Below are 25,058 nucleotides of genomic sequence, written 5' to 3' on the forward strand. Positions count from 1 at the left end.
CTCAGCTTCCCTCTGCTCCCCATGGAGCACTCAGCAGCAGAAGGAGGGGGTGGGCCTGTCCCTCTGGGCAGGATGATCCCCAAACCCTGCTGATGTTCCCCAAAACTCCCTGTTTGTGAGGTTGTGGCAGCGCTCACCTGCTGGGCTCCCCTAAATGGGGCTGACAAACGTGGCTTGCAGCACTTGGCTTTTGGGATCAGGCCGGCTCTGTGCCTGACGGAGGCTCACAAGGGGGTGGGTCTCAGGGGGCCCCACTGAGTCAGTCCAGGCTGCATCCCTGAGCATCCCAGACTCTCCTGCCCAGTTTCTGATGCCCAGACATCCACCAGCACCCTCATCCCAGGCTGTCACCCGGAGGGTTTGTGGAGCCTGGGATGTGCTCCTGTGGTAGCATCCTGGACACTGGATCCAGCCTACAGTGATGGGACAGAGGAGCTGGGCACAGCACTCGTGGCTTGTTGCAGGGAGAAGAGGGCAAGTGCATCTGGTGGGGGATTTGGGGACCATCCAGCCCCAGGGAGGTCCTGTTGTGCCCACACTGGGAAGCAGAAACAGAAGCAGGGCATGTCTGGGAACAAGCCAAACTCTTAAACCAGGTGAGGCAACTCTTCATATTCTTACAAAAAAATTAAATAAAGGGAAGGAACTCTCTTTCCTGGAACCTTATATATGTACAAAACAAACATTATTAACAAACACTGCTTTCTGAATCACTGTGCACAGGCATGGAGTGGTGGGGGTGAGTGAGGAGAACAGCAGCATCCCCCTTACCCGTCCCATCCACAGCCACCCCATCCCCATGGAAAAACAGGAAGGCACCCACAGAAATACCCCAGTAGGACACACACCTTTTGGCTAAAATATGTACAGTTTGGGTAGGGTCATTTCCACCCACCCCCCCCACCCCATCTTCTTAGTTTAAAATAAATATCCCCTGTAGTGAAATAAAACTTGAGTAACCCTTGTTTTGTTCCTCGTGCCCTGCAGCAGCTTGAAGAACACCTGAGCAATGAGTTTTTAAGGCCTCTGCTGTGTACCCTGCTGCAGCCCCCCAGGGTGAGGGGCTGTCCATTAGTCCTGGGATGCCCACATCCCTCCTGGCATGCCCGTAACCCTGTGGGATGAAAGGATCTCTCCTTCCAAGGTCTGGCACCACGGTGGTCCCTAAATGTGCATCTCCCATGTTCTCCTTTGGGACAGGATCTGGGATGCAAAGCGATTTGGTTTTCTTTTCTTTAAGAATCTTTAAATCTTTCTGGCAGCCTTTTAGTTTAAATAAAAAGACACGTATAACTTACTGTATTTAAAGAAAAAAACAACCCAAAACACATGACCTGAAGGCAGCAGCTCCTTATAAAGGTAAATCCAGAACATTTGTAAAATGTCTTCATTTACGACAAAAAAACCCCTTAGTTTGAGACTATGGAAGTCACGATTAGCTTGCCCTTGCTGCTGTGCCAGGTCTTTGTGGCACTTTAAAGGTAAAAATCCCAGAGGAAGGGGATGGTTGTTGGGAATGGCGTGGATAAAGCAGGAGCGGGGATTCAGAGGAGAGAGGAGGATGTGGGATGTCATCCCTGCAGTCCCTTTTTCCAAGGCTGGGGACGGTGCTGGTCCCATTTCCATGCTCCTCTTGCTCCAGCTCCACTGGAACTCCAGCCATTCCCTCTCAGCTCACCAGGGCAATCACGGATGGAGGCAGGAGATGCACTGGAAGATGATCCACTCAAAGAAAAGCAGCTCCAGCTGCCGTGAGGGGCTCGAGCCCATGCCCGGGCCCAGATAACCCGCCAGCAGCATCCCTGTGTGTGTCCCTGGAGCACCATTGAGCTGTTCTTCACCCTGAGCAGCAGCCCCAGAGGGTCCCTGGCAAGGTATCAGCATCCTGGAGGATCCTGATGCAGGTGGGAGCTGAGCACCTGCCTGCAGGGCTGCTGGTGGTCTCAGCATCCATGGCTCTGGGGACTCAGGACCTTCCCATTCCCGTCACCGTTCGGCTGTTGCCCTTGGCACATTCCTTGGTGCCTCCTTTCCCTTGATTTGTCCATGGCTGTCGCTTTGCCATCAGCATTCAGTGCCTCCACACCAGGGCTACGTCAGAGAGGAAGGAGTGGTTAGGGAGGGCAGATGTCCACATCCCGAATATTCCCCGCTCCAGCCCGGCCCAGGAAGCGGAACCTCCCCGGCCAGCTCCAGCTTCTCATCATCACATGAAATCCACACACATACACCTCCACAAAATGACAAACAAATCCCATCAATTCCTATAAACCAACGTGGAAGAGGAGTTACCTACTTGGAAGGCTGCTGGTCAGTCTCTGAGCTTGAACCTGGAAGAAATAAAGTTGCTGTTAACGGCCTTGAGCAGCAACAAAAGGTTATCTGGACACAGCAGTGAAGTCACCAGCTGGATGGGACAGCCATGGGTGGCAGGTCTCACACCGCGCCCTTGGATGGGCAGAGGTGGTCTGGAACTGTCTGAAACCTCCTCAATACCCTCAGGATGAATTTTCTCCCTTCCAGCTCAAACTTTCCCCCTCCACAACCCACAGAGGAAAAGCTGGGCAGAACCCTCGGTAGGACAGGGATGCTGAGGCACCTTCGGATGCTCCCCAGCAACAGCAGCACCTGGAGGGCAAGTGCAGCTGGAACATCCCTGGGAGAGCCCCAGGGACCCATCCCCAGGAGATGCTGGGCTACCTACCGAGCTGCTGCCGGATGGAGTTGTGCCAGTGGAGGTTGAGCAGGTCAGGATAGATTTCGGGAAGCCACTTGATCGCCAGGAGCTTCAGCATGCGGGAGGTGCAGCTCTTCAGCTCCAGGTCCCTCAGGTGCCTCTCCTCCGAGAGGGTGGTGGGACGCAGCTCCACCTTGTGCTTCTGCAGCACTTGGTCCACGAAGCTCCCAGGCAGCTTTGGGAAGAGCTTCTCCTTCACCACGTGGATGGGGATGAAGATGGCTCCTGCCCGGACGACGTGGGGGAAAGGGCACGCGGACATGAAGGTCTTCAGCTGGGAGAGCAGGTCGGTGAGGAGCTTGGCCACGTCCTGGAAAGCCAGCCAGATCTCCTTGCCGTTGCTGGGCTTCTGAGGATTGGGAGCCTTGGAGTCATTTTTGGGGCTGGGCAGGGATTTGGGCATCTCTCCCAGCTCTTCTGCCTGCTCAGCCTTCTTCAGCCACTGCTGCAGGAGCTCCGGGGAGGAGCGGGACACTGAGCCTGAAATCGTGTCACAGAGCAAGGTGTGCAGGGAGGTGAAGTACCGCCCCGAGGGGGTCTGTGAGGGGACAACACCAACCTTCTTGACCACCAACACCTTCTCCTCCTCTGGAGTGGAGGGGGTGCTGGGAACCAGGATCTGGGGAGGGTTTGGGGCTAGGATGATGCTGATCTGGGGGCCAGGCTGTGGGAACAGGGGGGTGCTGGATGGAGAGGAGGTTGGGTGGGCTGGAGTGGGGGTGCTGCTGGGGGGGCTGGGCTGGGGGGCTTGAGAGCTGCCATTCTGCTGGGTGGGCTCAGTGCTGGGTGGGAGGGAGAGCACCAACTTGTATTTTTGGAACATGAAGTTGGCTGAGCTCTGGAAGCTGCTCTTGTCCCCGGAGTCCGCCTCAGGCACCCGGGGCTGTGCACCCTCTCCCGACCCCACCTTCTCTCCTGCAGCCTCTTTCTCCTCCTTATACTCTTGCTCCAGTGTTCCCTCTGCACAGCCAGTGGGTCTCTCAGTGTCCCCAGCTTCTACCAGTCTCTTCTTGAAGCTAAGGTCCAGCACCACTTCCTTAAGGGGTGGCTCCTCCGTGCCCACCCTGTCAGGGCTGCCCTCCTGAGACACCAGCTCTTGGGCCACAGGCTTTGGCTTTTTAGGGATGCTCCTGTAAGAGCTTTCCCCTTGGCTCTGCACTGCATCACTGCCTGACCTCCGGCTGGACACCACTGAGACGTCTCTGAGGGCAGCAGGCTCCTGGCTGCCACCCGTGTTTTGGGGTGAGGAGTCCTCCCACAGATGCTTCCTGCAGAAAAGAATGGGGTCTGTGACCTTGGCCTTCTCCAGATACTCCTGGTAAGGTGCCAGGCTGAAGACATTGTGGATCACAGGCATCGGTGGGGAGGATGACAAAGCCTTGGTGTCCCTCAGGTCTTCCAGCCCTTTGACAGGGGTCAGGGACAGAGAAGGGCGGACGAGCTCCTTGGCTGGATCCTTGACCTTGCAGGCATTTCCTTCCCTTGGTCCCCCGTGGGGGGTGTCCTGAGGGGCCAGGCTGCTGTTCCTCCTCCCTGGGTACAGGTGATCCTCCTCCCTCTGCCTGGGCTTCTCCCAGCTCCCTCCTCTCTCGGGAAATGCCTCAGCGAGCCCACCGGAGCCCCCGGAAAGCTTCTCTGGGGTGCAGACAGGCTGGAAAGCGCTGCTGTGCCTCGGTGCTGCTCGCCACTGTGGACTGTCTGCGCTGTGCTGCTCACACCCCGGCTCCGTGCCGGGAAAGGAGGCGTGGAACGCGGATGCATCGCCCGGGGTGACGGCAAACCCTGGGTACCCGGTGTTCCTGGGCAGCTCGGCATCCCTGGGTGGCTCAGCATCCCTCAGCCTTGAACCTGCTGTCCTCAGCACGTAGGGCTCCAAGGGGCTGGGAAAGTAACTGCTGGGATCTTGGGGCTTGAGGTGGGTGCCGGGAAAGGGCTCCCTGCTTCCCACGTAGCCAAAGCTGGGCAGGGCACTGGGCTCCCCCGCAGTGGGAGCTGGGGGCTGATAGAGGGGGGCAGCTCTGTGGGGTGACAGCGGGTATGGGGGGGGTGGGCAGCACATCGCCGACCTCTCCTGGATCACTGGGCTGGTGTCAGGCAGCTGGAGCTTGGGCCAGGGGTCCAGGCTGAGGCTGGGGACCTCCAGCACCTTCTTCTGGCTCTGGGCAGAGGGACAACTTGCTTCCAGGAACGGGGTGCTGGGCGGTGGCCCATACTTATCAAAGGTGATGCAGTACTGGGGTAAGGCAGTGGAGGAGCTCAGCTGCTCCCTGGAAGGCAGGGCCAGGCTGGAGGGCAGCAGCAGGAGGCTGTGGTCAGCACAGGGACCGCTCTTGTGGGGCTCGCTGGGGTGCAGAGGGTGGGTGGCAGGGGGCAGGGCCCAATTTGCCTCCCCTGGTCGCTGCTGCAGGCTCTCTGCTTGTTTTCCGAGTAGCAGAGCCATCCCGGGAGCCAAGAAGGAGGCCGGGGCACCGTACACTGGCTTGGGGACTGCTAGAGGAACTGCCTTCTTCACCACCACTGGCTTCTTCACTGGCAAGGGACACCTGGGACTGTCCAGCTTCTTCCTGGCCATCAGCTGCTCCTGGCTCAGGCTGTCCTTGCTCTTCTGGCTGTCTGGGGGCTGCAGCCTGGTGTCAAGGCTCTCTGGTGGGTACAGCAGGAAGCTCAGCAGTGGCCCCTCAGCTGGCACGGGCTGGCTCAGGGCACCGGGGCTGTAGTGCAGGTAGGCGGGCGTGGGGCTCCAGCCAGCTGGGGGCTGCTCAGGGCCCTTGGGGCTCTGCAGCGGGCAGGCAAAGTAGGAGCCCTTGTAGTTGAAATGGGTTTCAGAGCCAGGGTGGGGCACAGGGCTGGATGTGCCTGGGATTTTCCTGGGCAGGAAGCCGGTGGCAGGCTCCAGACGAGGTAGTTTCTTGAAAATCACAGGGTCTGCAGACTGTGAGTACCGTTTTGAGGCCATTTATACCCTGGTGCCGGTGTCCCCACAGGAGAGGTGAGCTGGCCTTCCTGGAAAAGAGAGAGAATAAACCATGAGCAAGGCAAGTCCCCACAGCCAGCAGCCTGTGGTGGTACAGGGTGACAGAGGGTTACAAGCCACCCCACAAGGTGAGGGTGTGGTGGCTATCAGTTGGCCTGGAGGCCTCATAGTTATAGATAACCCTAATTATAACTTGACCAGTCCAGGCTGTTGGAGAACCAATCTATGCCATTAGGGATGCAGACACCTATTGGCCAGTAAGATAGGTGGTAACTAAATTCAGTCAATCAGGACCAACTACGCAGGCTTTCTGAAACTATATAAAGGGAACTACGTGCAACAAAAATTTGCTGTTGCCACATGAACCTTGAGTGTCATATCATGTGTTCATCTTGACTGCAAGAGGTGGTGATACCCGGCGTGATTGGTGGCAGCCTGCTGCGCAGAGAGCGGGGAGACTGAGCCCAGTGTAGGCAGCAGGCGAGCTGCCAGCAGTGAGTAGAGTTGCAGAGAGAGCAGACCATTGTAAATAGAAAAAGTGTGTGCTAGGAACACGGGGACTCAAGTCTTGCTGGAGGAAAAGGCTGTTGTACAGGTATGGACGCTGTTTTTCTGCAAATGGGGATAAAATATGATGAACAGTCTCTACAAGCCTTGCTGTCGTGGTGTAAGAGCCACGGACTGGACACAACCACGGAAACTGCTTTTAATGTACAAACACGGGAGTGGGCTGGTGATCTGATATTTGACTCAGCCTCACTAGGCGACAAAACCTTTAAACAACCTGGCGTTTGGTATTGCACAGTTTGAAACAGATAAAAGCCAAGCTGAGGCGCTGTGGGCACCACCCACCGGAACCTCCTGCAAGGACGGAAGGCAGGGGGGATCTGGGGAAGGAGTGAATGCCACTTCAGGAGTGCGGGCAGAGAGGACGGGCAAGAAACCAACAGGGGAGTGGCCGTCACCAGAGCCCCCTGTCCCTGTGGCACCGTCCTGCCACGCCACCACACCTCCTCTGCCACCGGCAACAGACGCGTTAGCGCAGCACCCAAGCCCGCCCGCGTCGTGGCCACTGGAGCCATCGCTGTGCTCCGTGCTCCGTATCGCCCTTAACGCACTCGGCACAGCCCTGCCTGCAGCTGAGTGGGCAGCCCAGCCATGGCTTGGCACGCACACCAACGAAAAGAACCCAGAAGTCAAGTGGCACCCAGTGCTGGAAGCGCTGGTGGGAAGTTGCCGGTGCCCGGGACCACAGGACGTGGTACCCTGCCACATACACAGCCAGGGCTCGAGAAGTCCAAGGGAAGCTTTTCATTATTAAGCTCCAAACATCCTAACGGAGGGAACCCAAGCAATCACTGTTGCCGACCCGCGACAGAATGCTTCTGCCACACTGCCGGTATCAGTCATCACCATCTCTACCTACGATCTGGTCAGCTTCTGGAGGCAGGTAAAGCTGATTGCCGTTGCAGATGGGGATCTCAAAGGTGTGGAGCAGATCTCTGTGCCCACGCCCCCACTGCCATCGGGTGGCTCACAGCCTATGGGCGGGACCATTGGAGCTTTCCCGGTGCTGAGATGTGACTGGGCCACACCTGACAAGTATGTTTCCCTAAATGGCAGGTCCTCTCTGAACTCCACCAGCCAGCTGCCAAACATGCACTATGGTCTCTGGCAGTAGCAAGGATGTTAGTGTTTCTTACTGCCGATGAGATGACACCTTCTGATATTAAACAGACAGTGAAGCTGCTTTGTACCTCAGTTCAATATATGATGTTCAAGTCCACCTGGCAGCGATATGCAGAGGATCAAGGGCAGCACAATTTAGAGGTACCGCAGCAAGATCCACGCTTTGGGGCTGGGGTTTCTCAGCTTATGGGACTGCCCGCTGTTCACAATCCTCGGTTACAGGCATGCCTACATCCTTGAATATTAGTACAGGCAAAACACTTGGGGATACAAGCCCTGCTGAAGGTTGCAGACATGGCAACACCAACCCAGAGGTATACCATGATCAAATAGGGCTCCAAGGAACCATACATGCAATTCATAGAGAGGACACAAAATGCTGTCATGATCTGCTAGTACAAGCAGGGGTCGTGATGGTTCATTTTACCGATCTCAGAGTGCAAAAGACACACAGCAAGGGATTTCAGTATTACTCAAAACAAATGCACCTTTTATTGAGTGCCCAGAGCAAATGTGATAGAAGGATTAGAAAGGAGATAAAGGATAGAGAGAGAGAGAAAAAGAGGCAGGGGGGGTAATAGCTACCAACAGAGACACAAAATCCTCGTGGTCCAGCCAGCCAATAGATCTGTCTTGTCACATTGGGGAGAACCTCAAAGTCTTTGGTTAACTCAGGGGTCTTTTATAGTCTTCTTCTGGGGCAGGGGAACAGGACACTACGTCAAGGGAACAGGTACAGGACAGTGGAGAATAAGTCCATTGAGAACAAGTACAGACAGTCCAGTTCGGAACAGGACAAACCAGTCCCAGCAGTGAGCAGGACCCATTGTTTCAGGACTGGTTCCCATGGGAAACCAGTCTTGGTCCAGCAAACACATCTGCAGGTAACACTGGGCAAACATCCCGCTTCAGTCAGGCCAGTGCCCCTTTGTTAGAATTTTAAGGGTCTCGGTCCCTGGGTGGGGCTTCAATCTCCATTCTTGATGGTGCTCATGAGGCAGATGAGGGATCTTTGGACTGTCTCTTACAGATGCCATGGAAAAGCAAATAATGAATAATGATGCAAGAAATCAATTAACTGAAAATTGGCATGGGATGGTGCAAATGAGGACTGCAAAAGGGCTATAGATTTGCTACCAAGAGAAAATCCATCCTTAAATAAATGAATTTAAGCATGCACTAAAGTTGGGACTGAATCAGATAGTACTGCTTTGTTAGCTGATTCTGTCTTGGTTTGAAAAACAGGTGTTTGCTAATGGAGGCAGGAGCCTCCCTTGAAATGGAAAATGTAAACACCCTCCCTCCAAATTGTTACAGTTTAGAATTTAAGGGGCTCTCAGGTAAAGATATGAGAATAGAAATAACAGTTCTTTACTGGTATGCATAAATTAAAAAAAAAAAACAACCCTACAATTTAATAGGAAAATTAAAGTAAAATGCAGTAGTAAAAAAAAACAAAAAACAACACTGACAGAGTCAGAATTTGACCGGACACCCTGTGAGTCGGGGTGTTGGTAGCATTCCGCCTAAGTGGTGGCTGCAGTCTTCCTGGAGTGACAGATGTGGTTCTGTTGGAGCAGTGATCCTGTAGAAGGGTGTAGTTTTCCTCTGAAGGTCCAGTGGTAAAGTAGAAGGGTGTGGTCTTCCTCTGGGAATCCCATGGAAAGGGCTGCTGTGGTGTTCCAAATGTCAGATCATATCCAGGTAGGAATGCTTGGCTCCTTCCCCTGGGCAGAGCCTCTCACAATGGGCTGATGTAATTTTATCAGTCACACAGTGACACTCAATGGCCCATTAACAGAAGGTATCTCCCCGGAGGGAGGATGGGTCAAGGAAGAGATAAAGAACACTGCTCCACCAGGTTTTAACAGATGGTAATGGAATACATGCTTCTGGTTACATCCTGCATTGCAACCGAAGACAGATTCTTTTGCAGCTGCTGTTAACACACCGGTGTTATGGCTGTGGGCAACAAGGTCATGTAAAAGCAAACTGTCCCTTTAAGTCTAAGCCACTGGGGACAGACCAAAAGCAGAGGCATGATAGTTTTTAAAGTTTAACAGGTTGTAAGCAAGTTAAATGCAATTTTCTTCGTTTGTGTAATTGGGTTATGAATGTGAATAGCGTGCAGCATACCACCCTGAGAAGCCGTGCTTGATGGATCTCAGACATGCTTGAAAAATCCTTTTTGAAGGTATGTGGAATAGACAACAACTGGTAAGGCTAGACTTGTTGAGGTGGATGCAGAGCCTCATCCAACCTAGGCTTATTATTTGTGTCAATTATTTTGGACATCGTGCAGTGTTTGTCCTGCAGAAGACGACAAACATTGCCTCGTATTTAAAAACAAAGGGGGAGCTGTGGTGGCTAACAGCTGGCCCAGAGGTCTCACAGTTATAGATAACCCTAATTATAACTCAACCAGTCTAGGCCGTTGGGGAGTCTAGTCTAGGCCGTTATGGACGCAGACAGCTATATATATAAATGGGGTTTATTTTAGAACAATTTGGTTGCAGTTGAGCTGTTTTGGTTATTGTCTACTGTAATACAGCAATATAAAAGCATAAAAATAACACTTCAAAAATGCCTAAGGAAAAGAAAGGGAAGGAAAGGCTAAGAGTAGAAAAATCCCACCACCATGGATCTTCCAACAAGACTGGGAGGTTGCAATTCCACTGTGATGATCTATCTGGGGTGAGGGAAGCGCAGGAAACACAAAGTTCCATGGGTTAATATAATGCTCAGGCTCAGTGGGAACGATCAGGTACCTCTCCTGGGGCAGGGAGTTTGTTACGCTGTGGATCACGGGACACCTCAGTGTATTTGTTTGTCTGTGACACCTTTTAAGTGTAGGTGCACTTGAGAGGCCAATTATGGCCCATCAGAGGGGATGAATATCTGCAGGCTAAGCGTGAATGTCCCGGGAAGAGCAGTTTTAACAGCGAGCCACAAGTGTAGGGACATTGGCAGCACCAAAAAGCACCATCGCACTTGGCAGGATTTGTCTCTTATCAGCCTCTGCCCTTATCTTGTCCAACAGGTAACTGCAGCCCCGGATGGGGGTGTGCCCTGTGCACTTGGGCAGTTACTGCAAATGCTCCATTGTTTGAGGCATTAACCATTAACATTCCAGCCTCTTGCACCACCCCAGCTCAAACATTCCATCAGTTCTCTTCTGCTGCTGCTCATTCCAAATCTCCCACGGCGGTGATTTCAAAATAATGGGACAGAAGGTCATGTGACCTTTTTTTCTATTACTTTGTCGAGATTCCTCAGTTCTCCTGTTAATATCTCTGAAAAATGTAGCCTCATCATCATAAATTTCAAGCCTTCAGAGGCAGAACATGGAAGGTTAGTGCATCTCTTTTTTGTTCCAAATATGCATAAATCCTTGCACTAACTCCCAGGCTAGGTTTGGTTGAAACATGGTTTTACTCCTGTAACATAAAAAGCTTTTCCTACATCATTTTTTTCCCAAGTAAAAAGACAAAATAAACTTAGCAAAAGTGAAAGTAACTATGTGTAAAAGCTGTTTGACTAATATTTGGTCTCTAAACAAGTTACTTCTGATGAAAACACTAATAAAACAACTATAAATATAATTATATCTGATAGTCTTAGCACAAACTTTTAGTGCATCAGGCAGGCCTTGGATCAAGACAGGGAATCGCTGCACATCCGAGTCCATTTCCACAGGGGAATGTCACTGCAGGTCCAATAACTGTGTGCGCATTAATTGGAGATGCACAATCTTCTGTACGCTTTCTACAGCGTGGCCAGTCGTGAGGGCTTTCATTGTGCAGGGATCTCCCCTTTCCGCAGGATCCGACCCTCCCTGCCAGTGGGGGGAGTCCTGGGAGGCTGGCAGGGCATTTCTCCATCCCTCTCCCTGGAAAAGTCCTGGAAAGCTCTGGCTGCTTTGGTTCCAAAGCTCCAAGAGCCTCTGTTGCAGGCAGCAGGGAGCAAAGCTGGGTCAGCTCAGGTGAGGAGCCAGCAGACACAAAGTGCCCAAAATTCCCATCCCTGGCTTCACCTCGTAAAGTAATGTGAGGTTTTTACCCCCAGGCAGCAGCTCAGCCTCCCCCTTAGGGGATTTGGGGCTGCTGTGGGGTGGGGGCTGGCCCGCAGTGACAGGCGGTGGGTGCCAGCAGGTGGAGCTGGCAGCCTGGCCCAGCACAGCCCTGCATCCCAAGAACCCCAAGTGCTCTCTGAGCATCACCTGGCACCACCCAGCGTCTCCTGAGCATCCCACTGAGACACCTGACCACCACCTGAGCCCCAAGAGCAGCACTGGACCATCAACCAGGATCCCCCAGCATCATCTGAGCATCACTCAGCACCCCCGGACAAAGCTCAGCATCACTCAGCACCCTCCCAGCGTGGCCAAATGTCACCTCCTGTCACCCAGCATGGCCCAGCAACCCCAAGCCCAGGCATGGACTCCCTGCAGTAGGATCTTTCCAATTTGGGTGGGTTTTTTTTTTTCCTTTTGGGGCAGTGTTAGCAGAGAAGCCAAGGAGGAAATGGAGGAAGAGCACGTGGAGATAAGATAAAAGCCACATCAACAGCAGGGGAAACAGAGCAGATATGGGGGGAGACTTGTGGGGGAGATAAGGGAGGGAGCCACTGGTGCTGCTGCAGATTTGCTGGGAGGGGACCAGAGCTCCCCAGCCCACCCCAAAACAGCACAACTGAGGCTGCACTCCTCACTGAGCCTTCTCGGTGGGTTTCTCATGCAAGCTTCAACAATTCATCACTTCCCAGGAAGGACACTGCTTCCCTGGAATCCCCTGGAAACCCCCACGGGAGCCGCGGTGCTTCCTTCCCTGCTTGCAGCCTTGGAAGCAGCTCCCCCACATTATTTCCAACAGTTTTATCCTGAGGATAAGTCCCCGGGGTCATTCCCAAGACATGCAGTACCAATTAAATTTGCCAGCACTTAGATCCAGGGAAAACAGCTCCCTTCTAATGGAAGCCCTTGAAGAAAAGCCCAGGCTGGGTTCTTTTCCTTCCAGAAGGGATCTCTAGGGAAGGTGGTGTTTAAATCAATCCCCCTGGGAGATGCTGCGTGCGAGGGCGATGCAGGCATGGGATCCCTTCCCGGCTGTGCCAATGTTAGGGCTGGACAAGCTGGGACAGAAATCCAGGAGCTTGTGAGTCCCGAAGTTTCCCCGCTGCTTCTTCCCTTTCCCTGAAGCCCCGGGGATCTGCAGCTCCCCACCGTGGGGGTATTGTGATACCGGCCCCGCCGTCACCACGGGATTGGGCACGATGCAGTCGCCCTGTTTTACCCGGCTCCAAGTTAAAGTCTGGCTGGAGGGCTGCAGAGCAGGACGAGTGATCCCACTGCAGGCCCGGAACCGGGCACAGAGATTGTCTGATAGGGCTGAGCTCATGAACCAAATTCGGGAGAGGAGCTCCCTCTCTCCATGAAATCCACAGGGACTTTGCCCAACCAGTGCCACCCCCACACCTGCGCCACGCCAGGAAAACTGCTCTGCTTTTGCTGTCACCATCAGCCTTTTCCCTCTGGGAATATCCCAGCCAGCAGGGGAGGAGAGGGACACGTGGGAATCAGTACTGGAGGATGCTTGCAAGAACCCCAACACATGCAGCCAGTAATTTCAAAACCCTACAGCTGGGAAAAGCAGCGGGTGGAATAAACACAACCCGTTATTCCTCTTCTTTAATATTCTTTTCCTTCTTTTCCCCCTTCCCTCTTCTCAGGGCTTTTCCCACACGGGGCCGTTTGGCCGGGAGGGAGTAAAAGTAAAACCAAGCGCAGAGGGAACGCGTGCCAGCAGCAGCGAAACCTCCCTGATAAGCTCCCGCGGGAGCCTTCGCTGCCGCGTTTTGGGTGTCCAAAGGACACGGGAGGGCTCCCGCTCCTCCTCGGCCTGCCAAGGCCCTTGGGAACAAGACCTCAGACATCTCTTTTTGCCCCGACAGCTGCCGACAATGCGCCCGTGCATGTTATCAGCGGGGCACGCAGGCTCCCCGGAATTTCCTCCCCGGGATGCGATGCCCGGAGCGGGAGCCTCTCACCGCAGTCTCCCGCCTCCTCCATCGCCACGTGATGCCAAAACCAGCCGCCAACTCCCGGCCAACCCGCAGCAGCCGAGCAAGAAAATCTCCTAAACCCGCTGGCACCCAGCAACCCCAGCCCCCCCCCCCCACGAGGTGTTAAGGCACGGGGGGGGTTCCCGGGGTCTCCCCGGACTCCAGCGGGAAGGAGGCGGATTGCCCCGGCCGCCTGCAATCCTGGTTTCACAACCTCGGGTACTTTGGGATCCTGCCGAGGAGGTCACCATTCCCATGTCCGGCGGGTTCGGATGAGCTCACCGGCATCGCCCCCCCCAACTTCGGTCATTTGGGGGAACAAACAGGAGGCGTCCGCCGTCCCAGCTCCCCCATTCCACTTCTTGTCCCTTTTCCACAAAGTTTGCAGCTCCCCAGCTTCTCCCAGGCGGGCAAAAGCCCAGCCGGAGCCTTCCCGTGGACCAAGCCAGCTGCTTTTTAAGGCAGTATCCCTCTGGAATGCATGCACCAAGCCACGGCTTGTCTGCGATTAAAGCTGAACACCCCCCCACCACCACCACCACCACCACTCCCGCCAAGGAATATTCACTTTTATGTAAAAAAACCCAAAACTTCACGGAGCAATGAGCAGTCACCAGAAGGGCTCTGTCACTGCATCCCCTTCTACTCGGGGGATTAAAACCCCTCCAGAACGCATCGATCCCATTCCGGCCCATCGCTGTCACCCACATCCAAGGCTGGCCACGGTCACGGCTGGGACCCCCTCGGTGCTCGCAGGCCCTTGCCAGGACACGAGGTATGGATGTGGCAGGGGTGAGTGGCCGTGGCCGTCCTTCTGTCCCCTCCGCACAGCCACGGCCACCGCATCAGTGTGGGCAACACTCCGGCCACCCCCAAAATAAACCTCTCGCAGGAGCTTGAGCGCACTCACGCTGCGAATCAGCCGCATGATCCAAAGTGTCCATAAATGGGTAAAATCCCGGGATCCGGAGCCTGTAACCCGTTTTTCCTTGCAGGGCCCAAGGAGAAGCAGACGATCCCGAGGAAGGCGTGCAGGGATCTCCCCCTGCTCGAGGGTTTCACCCGCCGAGGGAGCCCAAGGCAAGCGCGGCGCTGGCCGGGGGTCCCCCCGCCCCGCTGCCCCCGCATCCCTCCGCTCCAGCGCGGCTCCTGCGGGACGCGCATCCCTCCGGGCCCGCACTCACCTGCGGCTGCGGCTGCGGCGCGGAGCCTCCCCCGGCGCATCGCTACGGGCTCGGGTGGGGGCTCGGCGCGGACGGGGGGAACGGGGGGGGCGCTGCCCCTCCTCGGCCGGCAGCCCGCGTTGTGCGGAGGAAGTGGGAGGAGGAGGAGGAGGTGGAGAAGGAGGAGGGCTGGGTGTGCGTGTGGGCCGGCCGGAGGAGGGGAGGGGACGGGACGGGACGGCAGAGGACAGCCCAGCCACACGTGCGCTGAGCTGGTCGGGGCTCTGTCCCTGCGCTCGGAGCGGGGACACCCCCCGAGTTATAGGGGACACCCACAGCCGGGGAGCCGCTGTAGGGAGGGGTCCCCGTTGCAGCGAGCCCCCCGTTATAGAGGAGGGGCCGCATGGGGAACCCACCGTGTGGGGGGACAGTTATTAAGAGCAGCCCTCATTGTATGGCGCCTCATTAAAGGGTCCCCCATTTTGTGGAGCCCCCAGTGAAGGGGCCACCATTTCAGGCCCCATTAGGAACTGCCCTCCCATTTAGGGGCGACCCCATTAGGGAGGAGCTACATTAAGGGCACTCTCCTTACAAGCAGTCGCCATTAGGGAGGGACACTGAAGGACACCCCACTTACAGGCAGTGCCCATTAGGGAGGTGCCCCCAGTTACAGGCACCCCCATAGGAGAGGACCCCCATCGAGGGGACCCCCCGGTGCAGGTGTTGACGGTGAGGTCACGGTTCACGGAACATGATGTGGCTGTAGATCACCGAGGGCTCGGTAACAACTCCGTGCCGCCCAATCCAGTTCAGGGGCTCCACGGCCGCCTGAGTAACAAGTTGTTCAAAAACACGTGCACAGCTCACCCTGACAGCGAAGACCTTCCTATGTAACATTTCCTGATGAATTGGCGCCGCTTAATAAACGCGTGTATCATCTTGAGCCATGAGTGCACCTTAGGCGCAGTCCCCGCCCTGTATCCGGCAGGACAATAACGTCTGCTTCTTAGAACTCCAGCGGTGTTAAGGAATTTTATTTCCTAATTTCGGTGACACTGGCAGCCCCCATGAAGAGGATCCCCAATGCATTGTGGGGATTCCTGTGAAACAGGAGCTCCCCCGTCACAGAGCACAGAGGGGCCTTCCCCAGGCTGAACCCACAGGGATGTGGTCGGAGGTCCGGCTCTGGCCGGACACAACTCCCTGTGTCCACAAAAAAATCCCTTTCCCATCTCGTCTGCAGAGCCAGGGATCCGCCGGCAGCCTGGGGTGGGCTGGGGATGGCTTCTGAGCCCTCTCAGAGTCACTCCCCGCCCCAAAGCAGAGCCCCTCCTCCTGCATTTAACCCCTGCCAGCCCCAAGCATTAACACGGAGCGTTTACCTAAGGAGTCGCGTCTGGAAAACTCCATGCAAACATTCCCAGACTAATCATTAACCCTCATAAAAGGCACGTAAATATGATTAACCGAGTGACACAGATCCTGGGAGATTAAGTGCGTTGCCCAAGGCCGTGGAGTGAAGCAGTGGCTCAGCTCCCTCAGGCAGTGAGAAATAAGGTTTTCTAAGTGAAAAAGAAGTAATTCCCCTTTTTTATTACTTCATTGAACAAAGGCCGAGAAAGGGCCTTTCCTTGGCCTCACAAGCATTATTTTCCACTAATAGCTTTAATTTATAGCAGTTTCGTGGCAGCAGCAAAGAAAACAAGGATCTGGGAGGAGCTGGTGCGGAATTCCCAGTCCCTTGGCTCCAAAGTTCACACACCACTGCTTTGTCTGGAGCTCATCGATCAGGTGTTGCCATTAATATTCTCTTTGGTCAAATGGTAATGCAATTACAGAATAGTTATTACATTCAATTATGAGATGTTATATATTAGTGTGCAACACAGAATAGTTAATATATATTAAAACAAGCAAATGGGTGGATAATACAGGTTGTTATTTAGAGTTATGGGCATTAAAGCTATCAGTGTTAATTTTTACCTGACTGAACAGAATCACAATTCCCTCGAAATGGCAGATAATCCCTTTAAGCTTGACTTGGCTCATACATTTACATAACTTTACTCAAGAAACACCTTTCCTCATCCTGGTTTGGCCACATCCCTGCTGCCAGGCATCCAGCTGGACTCTGAAAGCTAAATTTCTACAACATTTTCTCACTCTTACATTTCTCTGGCACCGAGAGGGGAGTTTCTACCTGCTGTCTCAGCAAATACCTGCTATTTTGTTCTTTTTCCTGTGAATTTCCTTCTCTCCGCTTCCTGTGTGGTTCATCTCTGCCTTAGTGAGTCCAATGGTCTGAGCAGCTCCTTGCTGAGGCATCAAACCTGCTTTTAAAAAAAAAATCCTCATTATTTAACTTTAATTGGTTTATTTTTATATTAATTTTTAAAGACTTGGGAGTGTGTCTTTGGGGGAAAGGTGGGTGGTGATTCCCATTCAGGGCATGGCCATTCCCACCCTTTTTGCCCCTCCAGCCATCAGCATCCTCTCTGCTTTGTACCCAGTGATGGGAGCAGCCCCAGAATCCCCACAGGGCTTGCTGTGAGCCCAGGGAGGTGAGGATTTGACTGATTCAGTCAAATTTTAGCCATGTGGTTTTCAATTCTCTTTTTGAGGCTTCTCAGCCTCAGCATCTCCGTTCAATCTGTTGTTTGCTGGGCTGTGGCTCCCCCTAAGTGCTCAGGAAACCTGGTGGCTTCACATTGTCACTGCCTGCAGGGTCCCCAAATTCCATGTCCCTGTGGGACACCCATCCTGGGGTTCACCCTGGCAGACACAGGGATGTGGGGGCTCCAGGTGGGATTATGGGCATCCAGGCAGCACTCGGAGTTCATTGCTGCTCCCCAGCCACACCACTTCTCCCATACCCCAAAAAGGGTCAGTTCTTGTCTCAGCTTTTGCTCCCCAGTTTGTCCTGGTGCTAATTAAGCCCCCCAGAAGGATTTAGCCCGCTCTAGGAGGGCAGACCCCAGAGTGATGCTGGCCAGGGGTTCGAGTGATGGAGAAAGGTGGGTGGTCCCCAGCTCACAGGCCTATCGCCTCTTCCTGTGGCAGATCTGTCCAGGAACATCTACCTTCATTCCTTTTCCCTCTTTTTTCCCCCTCTTCTCTTTGATTTGCTTCCCCATAAAGTCATGCTTTAGGTTCAGGAGAAATGAGCTACTCAACTGATCCCTACTCAACTGACAGGGAGAGATGTGATTTAAAGGTCACCTCCTGCCACAAACCCGCAGCTTCCCTGGTTTTAAACACAGCAGCCCTCCAAAATGACCTTGGGTTTGCTCCTAGGGATCAGAGAACCCCTCTCCATGCCTCAAATCATCTGGCAATCCCCCAAATTATCCAACAGAGCCAAAACAGAGATGGTTTCTTTGGCTCAGGAGCCATTTGGAGGGGAGTGGGAGGTGGATGGGGTCCTCCTCTACAGATGAAACATGTCCCGTGAATGGAGTGAAGGCAAATCCCCTCGGTCCCCCCAAAAAATCCCCGAATTCCATCCCACTGCAAGGAATTTGGGACACCAGCATCTGTTGCTCTGTCCAAGAGGACAAGAGGGAGCTTTATCCCACCCCACCATCCCCAGGGCTCCTGCCAGGGACTTCCCGGCCTCGTTAGCAGCTCTCACCTTGGAGACATCCTTGGCGCAGCAGCACCCCTGATGAGGCTCTAATTAGCGAGCTAATTGGAATGAGAGAGCTGTACAGACAGTCCCAATTTCCCCGTGCACAGCCTGGCTGGAGGGGAGGGACAGAGGAAAACAGGGATGAAGGGATGGAGTGGTGGGGGGAAGATTAGGGACGGTTATAGGGAGGGCTCCCAACAGCTGCCATTGTGGTTAAATTTAAAGTACACATTGTAAAGAGAGGGATCCAGGTTTCCTCATCCCACTCATTTCTTCTGGAGCCAAGAAGGAGTTGAAGCCTTGGAAGCTGCCAGCTCCTTCTAAGCCTCCAACTGACTGCTGGCAGTGAGAGAAGGAGATCCAAACATCCTCTGAAATACCCACTCCTACATCTCTCCCTGTCTGGGAAATCAGATCCCACGCTCTGAGAGTTTCTTGGGGTGGGTCTTTACAGCTTCTCCCACCCCCCTTTGCTCTGGATCTCCCTCTAAGATCCCCCTTTTTAGGTTGAACGAGGAGAAAATTAGATCTGGAACTGAATGATTTTTGAAGTCACTTACAACCCAAACCATTCTATGATTCTAAGAAAATATGGTATGGGCAAGTCTGGTTGCTCATCCAACATTTTTATCTCCTTCAAAATTTTTATTTGGATCCTGCCAGAGCCTACAGTTATTGGTAAATTAAAAAAATCCCAACCTACTCTGCTTGCTGCCCCAGGAAAGCAATAAAGACAAGGCCCAACAACCCAGAGATGCAGGTAGCTCATTATCTCTAGCTAATTATCCATAGGTAATGAGATATCCAAGCCCCAGCAAGAGCAGAGTGGGAATGAATCCCCAAGGGACATGAAAGATCATCACATTCCCACCTAGAATCATGGAATCGAGCGGACCCCACCAGCCAAGAGGGTTTTTCTCTGCTAAGTCATTCCTTCTGCAAGCTGCTCTCCAAGGAACACTGAAAACAAAACGAATCCTGTTCTCCCAGGAGGAGGAATCCAAAAATAACCCTGTGGATGAATGAGCAGCACAAAGCCAAGTGCTGAGGCTCGGGTCGAGTTTGGGAGCTGAAAGCTTTCCAGCTCCATGTTCCCACTTGAATTACTGCCCGGGCATTCACACGCCGTTCCTGCACTTCATAATAAAAAAGCCGTGGTGTTTCTTTTTGCTTTTGTTTCCCAGTATGGGAGGTGAAATCCTGCAAAACCCTGGAAGAGGATGCAGGGAGGGCGAAGGCGCTTGGAGCAGCCTGCAGGCTGATGGAAGCCATCCAGAGCTGAGGAAAGCCACTCGTGCATCAGGACATGGGCCTGGAGCCCACGGCTCCAGCGCTGAGTTCCCGGCCGGACTTGCTACGCTTGGCACGTTTGGATGCTCCTCTGTGGGAAGTCCTGGCACGGTGGCAGCACTGGGGATGCTCCTGACATGCTCCCTGCTCTCTCAGCAGGCAGGATGCTGGTGCTGGGGTGGCTCACCTGCTCCCTGCCTACAGGAAGGAAACACCCCCAAACCCAAGGATGGATACCCACGGAACATCCAGGCCAGTCCCACTGCACAGTTTCTCACGAGCACCCTGCGGCATAAGAGAAGACCTTCAGCAGGAATCTCACACCCAAGAGCAGAGATTCCTGTACTGGGATTCCCCTGTGAGCCCCACCTCTGCATCCTGCCCTTCCACTGGGAAGCAGCCCCCTACCTGGGTTTGTTCCCTGGGCACCTCCAGGGACACCCCAGCATTCCTGGTTCAGAGGAAGAGAGCAGCCAGTGCAGGGAAACCACCGTGCTCAGTGCTGTGTGGTGAGGAATAGCCCTGTGGTCTTGGAAAAGCCTTGGGTGTGGTGACAGCCGACTCAGGGAAGCTGGCGGGCTGCCCTCAGCTCTGGCCAGCAGCAGCTGTGCAGTCCCAGCCACAGGAACACCGGGATGGGCACAGACAGGAGGCAGCCCCGTGCCCAAACACCTCTCACCTCCCTGGGCTCTGAAACGAAGCTGAGTCCCTCTGCGGGGACATCAGCAGTGCCCGTGTTTGGGAAGCTGGCCTCAGTGGCACAGCTGGGATTGGGGTGCCATCCCTACTGCCCTGGGATGTACAGTCCACATCCCCAGGGACCCTTCCAGAGGCTCTGGAGCCGTGGCTCTCAGGGATCTGCATCCTAATAAGCACCATGATGTAACTCTGAGTAAGCCTTGCAAAGGATCAGCCTGAGGAAGCTGCCGTTTCTTAACCTCTTTTTTTTTTTTTCCCCTCTCTTTTTTTCTGCTCTGGTTGAGGTCACCCAGTTTGAACCTCAGCAGCACACTGACCTTCTTCCCCTTCTCCTCCCGTCCATGGCCTCATTCCCAAAGAGAATCCCTGTGTCTGTGCCAGCACAGATGCTGCTGCCTGTACCTAAAGCTCTGGAATGGTTAATTAATTTATTTCTACATGATTCCCAGTGTGGGAATAGCTACAGGTCTCTGTAACATCTCTGGACTCTGTCTCCACCAGTTATCTCTGATGTCCATGTGTTCAGTATTCTTTCAAGCTATTGACCCATCAGCTGCTTCCCACACATCCAGTGCCCACAAGCCTCCCACAGATGCATCAAGATGCTCCAAAAATCTTTAAAACAGTTTTTGTTCTCTCCTAGCTGGGGTCAGGAGGAGGTTCACCTCTCCAGGGTGTTTGCACAGCATTGCTGCGGTATCTCCCGCATTCCTTTACTCTGTGTGGGAGGACAGGCAGGGAATCGTGAGGAATTTGACCATTTTATTCCCTCTCCTGCCTGCAGAAACCACTGTCAATCCTGGAAATGCTTCAATCTTCTGCAAGGCTCCCTGACCTTGAGCTGGCTGCAGTCCTGCTCTGGAGGCTGCTCTCTTCCCTCTAGGATGGTCCAGGGTGGTCTCGTCTCTTCCTCTAGGCACTGGTGGGGAAGAGGACACCAAGACGGATGAAGGTTCTCCACAGAGAAGAGCCAAGCCTCTCGGGGAACCCCAAGGACCAAGGTGGAAGGTATCAGGATCCAATGGGGCTCATGGCTGCAGTGCTGGCCACCAAATCCCTGGAGCTCAGAGGCTTTTGCTGTGCCAGCAGGGTGGTCCCTTTCCTGTGGGATCACCTCTTCTTCCTCCCAGCTGGTGCTGAGTCTTTCAACTGGGTTCTTCCCAGTTGGCTCCACTTCTCCCATGTCACACCGAGCCACGAGGGCTGCTGCTGCTCAGCAACAAAAAATGGTGACACAGGTTATGAAAATTTTGCAGTAAGGTAGAAAAATCATAAAGAAAGGCTTTGTAAAATCAGGCCTGCTCTGGCTAGCCTGTCATTTCTTCTAAGGCAAGCTAGCACTTTGCAAGTTCCCATGTGAAAGCAATCCTATTGTGAGCAGTTTGTTAGCATAACAATCTACTCCTGGGTGAAAAACAACTGGCACCTGTATAAACTGTTTTTACACCATGAGATAGAAAAATGAAAACTATCTCTCACAAACAACTTTTCCTGCACGTACACCCTGAGGGTTTCAGTGACTAATCAATACAGAATAACAACTTGTTACTAACCAATAATTGACAAGAAAGGTACTACTAAATGGAGTCACACACAAGGTCTGTAAAATTGTATAAAAAGGAGTTATGTGAATAAAGAATGGGCTTTTTCCACCATGAAGAAAATGGAATCCTGTGTGATTTATTCCCATATAAAAACACCAGAAGTGATGGGAAAGGGGTGTTTTCCTCCTGGTGGGACATCCTCAAGAAGCTCCACATAGGAGGGGATGGCCCAGGAGGCCAACTGGAGCTTCACTGTCCTCCTCTCCTGGGTGGCTTGGCCTGAGGACTCAGCAGAGGAGAGAGCAGAGCCATTGCCATGATCTGCCAGGGTGGATTCAGGTATCTGCTCCAGTCTGCAGCCTAGTTGCTGAGGTGGGACCAGGAAGAAGAGCCTTCTCTGTTTACTCACATAGTTTCAAGGTGAGTAACACACGCTGGGCCCAGCTCTGGCTCCGTGGTGCTGTCAGAGCGAGACCTTCCCCTCCCAGCCCCACCAGCCCCAGGGCTGCCAGGATGGGCTGAAGAAGCTCTCAAATGGAAGGACACAGGGCTTTGAACCCCCTCCTGCACCATCCCAGAGGGGCTGGGGGACACAGAACTCTCCTTGCCTGGCACAGAGGATCTTTGTCCTCTTTTCCTCCCCTTCCCCCTTCCTTTTGGCACACAAGGAGCTGCTTTGATGCCCTCATGAGAAGATTTTCCACCGATAACAGATCCTTGTGATAACAGATCCTTGTGGTCACCCCTGTGACTGACTCATTCTTCCTAGGGGCTAAATCCTGGTCTCTTCAGCTCCCTTCAGCCACTTTGGGAAAGGGGACACCTTGTTTCCTTCATGACCACCAAATAACCCCCTCCTGCTCAGGCCTGCCAATCGTGACTCTGCAGCTTGGCCAACTCTTGGCCAGCCTGTCCCCAGGAATTGACTGCTACCCTGTGCCTTGGACGTGGGAGCAGCACCTCATTGATGAGTTTTCTTCCTCCACAACCATTGGCTGAAGCAGAGGATCCCAGGAAAACATCAGACCTCAGTGAGCTTCTACACCCAGCAGAGTGAGCTGACGATGGTCTTGGTGTCCTGGGTGGCTTCCTCTTCCAGGAATTGCCTTTTGAAGCTGTCCTCATCCTCCCCTGTCAGGAGAAATCCTGTGGAGAAACATCTCCTTTGGACATACTGGATGCATTGGCTAGTCCTGGGTTTTGCACAAGAGGCAGTGAGTCATCACCCTCTCATCGCTTATCTTCTCTGGACTCATCAGGATATCACAGACCTCGGTCAAGTCTGCCCTTGGTGCCCCCTTCCCAGCCTGTTTCACCACCGTTTTCACAGCAACCTGAGTTTTCAAGGAAGTGAGCTGGGGACAGTGACTCTTGAAGGGTGTTTTCCAAGGAAAGCTGCTGGGAGAAGGATGCTCGTGGGATTTGGGAAGCCGCCCTTGTTTGCCGGGGCTGCGCAGGGTGTGAGGAGCCCTGTCTGGGAACATCGTGTGCTGTGCAGCCGCCGGCAGTGGGAGGTGGTGCTGGCTCCGGGGGTTATTGCTGCACCACTGAGGTAAGAGGGATTAGCACCGCGAGGTTGGGAAACGGCCGGACCCTCTTGCCGAGCTGGAGTCGAATTGCAGCAGGAGCACCAGCGGCTCCTCGGAGAGCCCGAGGCCACGGGCTGGCAATCACCGCCCCGGCAGGCTGGGACATCTTATTGCCCTCGTAAAAACCTCTTTTCACTCATCGGGCTATTGTGGGTTTTGGCTGGAGTAATTAGAGTTTCATAAAGGGCCCGCTCGCCTCCCACCGCCACATCCCCGCTGTCCCCAACCTCCCCCTCGCTCCGCCCTCCGTGCCAAGTATTTCCTTCTCCTTTTCTCTGCGGTGAGAAGGAAAAAATCCCAACCAAACCCCACAAAAGGGCCACTTTCCCCCCTTTTTGTCTTGCAGGTAACCCGTGGGCGCAGGGAGCTCTTGGAGCGGGAGCACCCGGGGTTTTGGCAGGAATGCTGCTGGCCTGTCCCGTTCGTAGGAGCTCAGACAGCCGAGCCTGCCAAGCACTGCAGAGCTGGGGATGAACCTGAAGCCGTTCCTTGAGCTGGGAGCCGGCCAAGCTCTACTGGCCAAGTGTCTTCTTTATTCCCTTCTAGGCTTTTTCCATGCCTGGGTGTATTTCCACACCGTGGAGATGGGTGGAAAATTACTGGTGATGCTCCAGTGCCAGGTCCCTGCCCTGGCAGAGGTGAGCTAAGGCTGTGTGTTCATCCAGGGAACTTCTCACCATGGGATGCTGCTGGGGCTGGAATGCCTTGAAGAACCAGCTAAATAGTTAAAAACAAAACAAAACAAAACAAAACAAAACAAAACAAAAAAAAAAAAAAAAAAAAAAAAAAAAAAAAAGAAAGCTATTACAAATAAATAAATAAGTCCCCTTTTTTTTTCCCTGCTTAATAACGTTTCTCTAAAGAGATTGTCCATGCCAGCCCACTGAAGCTTTTGCAGCCCAACAGCTGTCTGGTTTCTGCTCCTCAGAAGTACCATGAGAAAGTACAAATAAATCCCAAACAGAGCAGATAAACCAGGATAAACGATGTGCACCAACATCCACAGCCCCAAATCCCTGTGATCCCACCCTCAGGGAAGAAAGCAGCAGTGGCAGAGAGCTTGGGATGACAGGGAGCATCCCCTGGTGGGATGGCTTAGGATGGGATGGATGGATGGATGGATGGATGGATGATGGATGGATGGATGGATGGATGGATGGATGGATGGATGGATGGATGGATGGATGTTTAGAGGAGCAGGGAGCAAACCCTGAAGATCTCCTTTCTGCTACCCAAGGCATGATTCACAGCCCACATGCTGCTCCTCCAAGGAAGCAGAGGCAACACCAAAATCTTCTTGTTATGGGAAAACCCCGATTTCAACATGCAAACCAAGGAGCTGAGGTTGGGGTGCTGCATCCCTGGGACCTGAGAGCCTCCATCCCAGTGTGGTTCCCCCTCCTCCAGGCTCAGGGATGCTCATCTAACCCAGTTCCCTCGAGCCAGGACTGGTGGGAGGGATGGAGCGTGCCCTGCTCACATCCAGGTCATTGGAAAATCCCCTTGGCTGGGACAGAAGCAGCACATGGACATCACATACCTCAGACTGCTGAGCCTGGCCTCTCCCCTCCTCTGCAATGGCACCTCCAGCCTTCCTCTTTTTTTCCTGAAACTACTGTTTTGGCCTGTATTTGTGAGCTGTTTTAGGGAATTTTACTCTTCCAGCCAGGAAGGGCAAGCCCAGG

At 53.7% G+C, this 25,058-nt stretch overlaps 1 protein-coding gene across 5 annotated transcripts; it reads right to left on the reverse strand.

Annotated features, from left to right (window-relative positions):
* Nucleotides 1-1,335: 1,335 nt before the first annotated feature.
* On the reverse strand, nucleotides 1,336-25,023 carry C12H15orf39 (chromosome 12 C15orf39 homolog). Of its 5 annotated transcripts, XM_053988007.1 has the most exons (6): nucleotides 24,914-25,023; nucleotides 22,745-24,090; nucleotides 16,843-16,953; nucleotides 2,705-5,740; nucleotides 2,297-2,330; nucleotides 1,336-2,091 (listed from the first exon to the last, which is right to left on the reverse strand). In XM_053988007.1, the coding sequence occupies exons 4-6, from the start codon at nucleotides 5,691-5,693 to the stop codon at nucleotides 1,944-1,946; spliced, it is 3,171 nt and encodes a 1,056-aa protein (XP_053843982.1). In that variant the 5' UTR covers nucleotides 5,694-5,740; nucleotides 16,843-16,953; nucleotides 22,745-24,090; nucleotides 24,914-25,023; the 3' UTR covers nucleotides 1,336-1,943. The 5 variants fall into 5 exon arrangements, with proteins under 5 accessions (XP_053843982.1, XP_053843985.1, XP_053843983.1 ...); XM_053988010.1 differs by lacking the exons at nucleotides 22,745-24,090; nucleotides 24,914-25,023 and adding an exon at nucleotides 19,123-20,316; XM_053988008.1 differs by lacking the exons at nucleotides 22,745-24,090; nucleotides 24,914-25,023 and adding an exon at nucleotides 18,255-20,316.
* Nucleotides 25,024-25,058: the final 35 nt, after the last annotated feature.

The sequence above is a fragment of the Vidua macroura genome, chromosome 12 (assembly GCF_024509145.1).
Source record: "Vidua macroura isolate BioBank_ID:100142 chromosome 12, ASM2450914v1, whole genome shotgun sequence".
Lineage (NCBI taxonomy): Eukaryota > Metazoa > Chordata > Aves > Passeriformes > Viduidae > Vidua > Vidua macroura.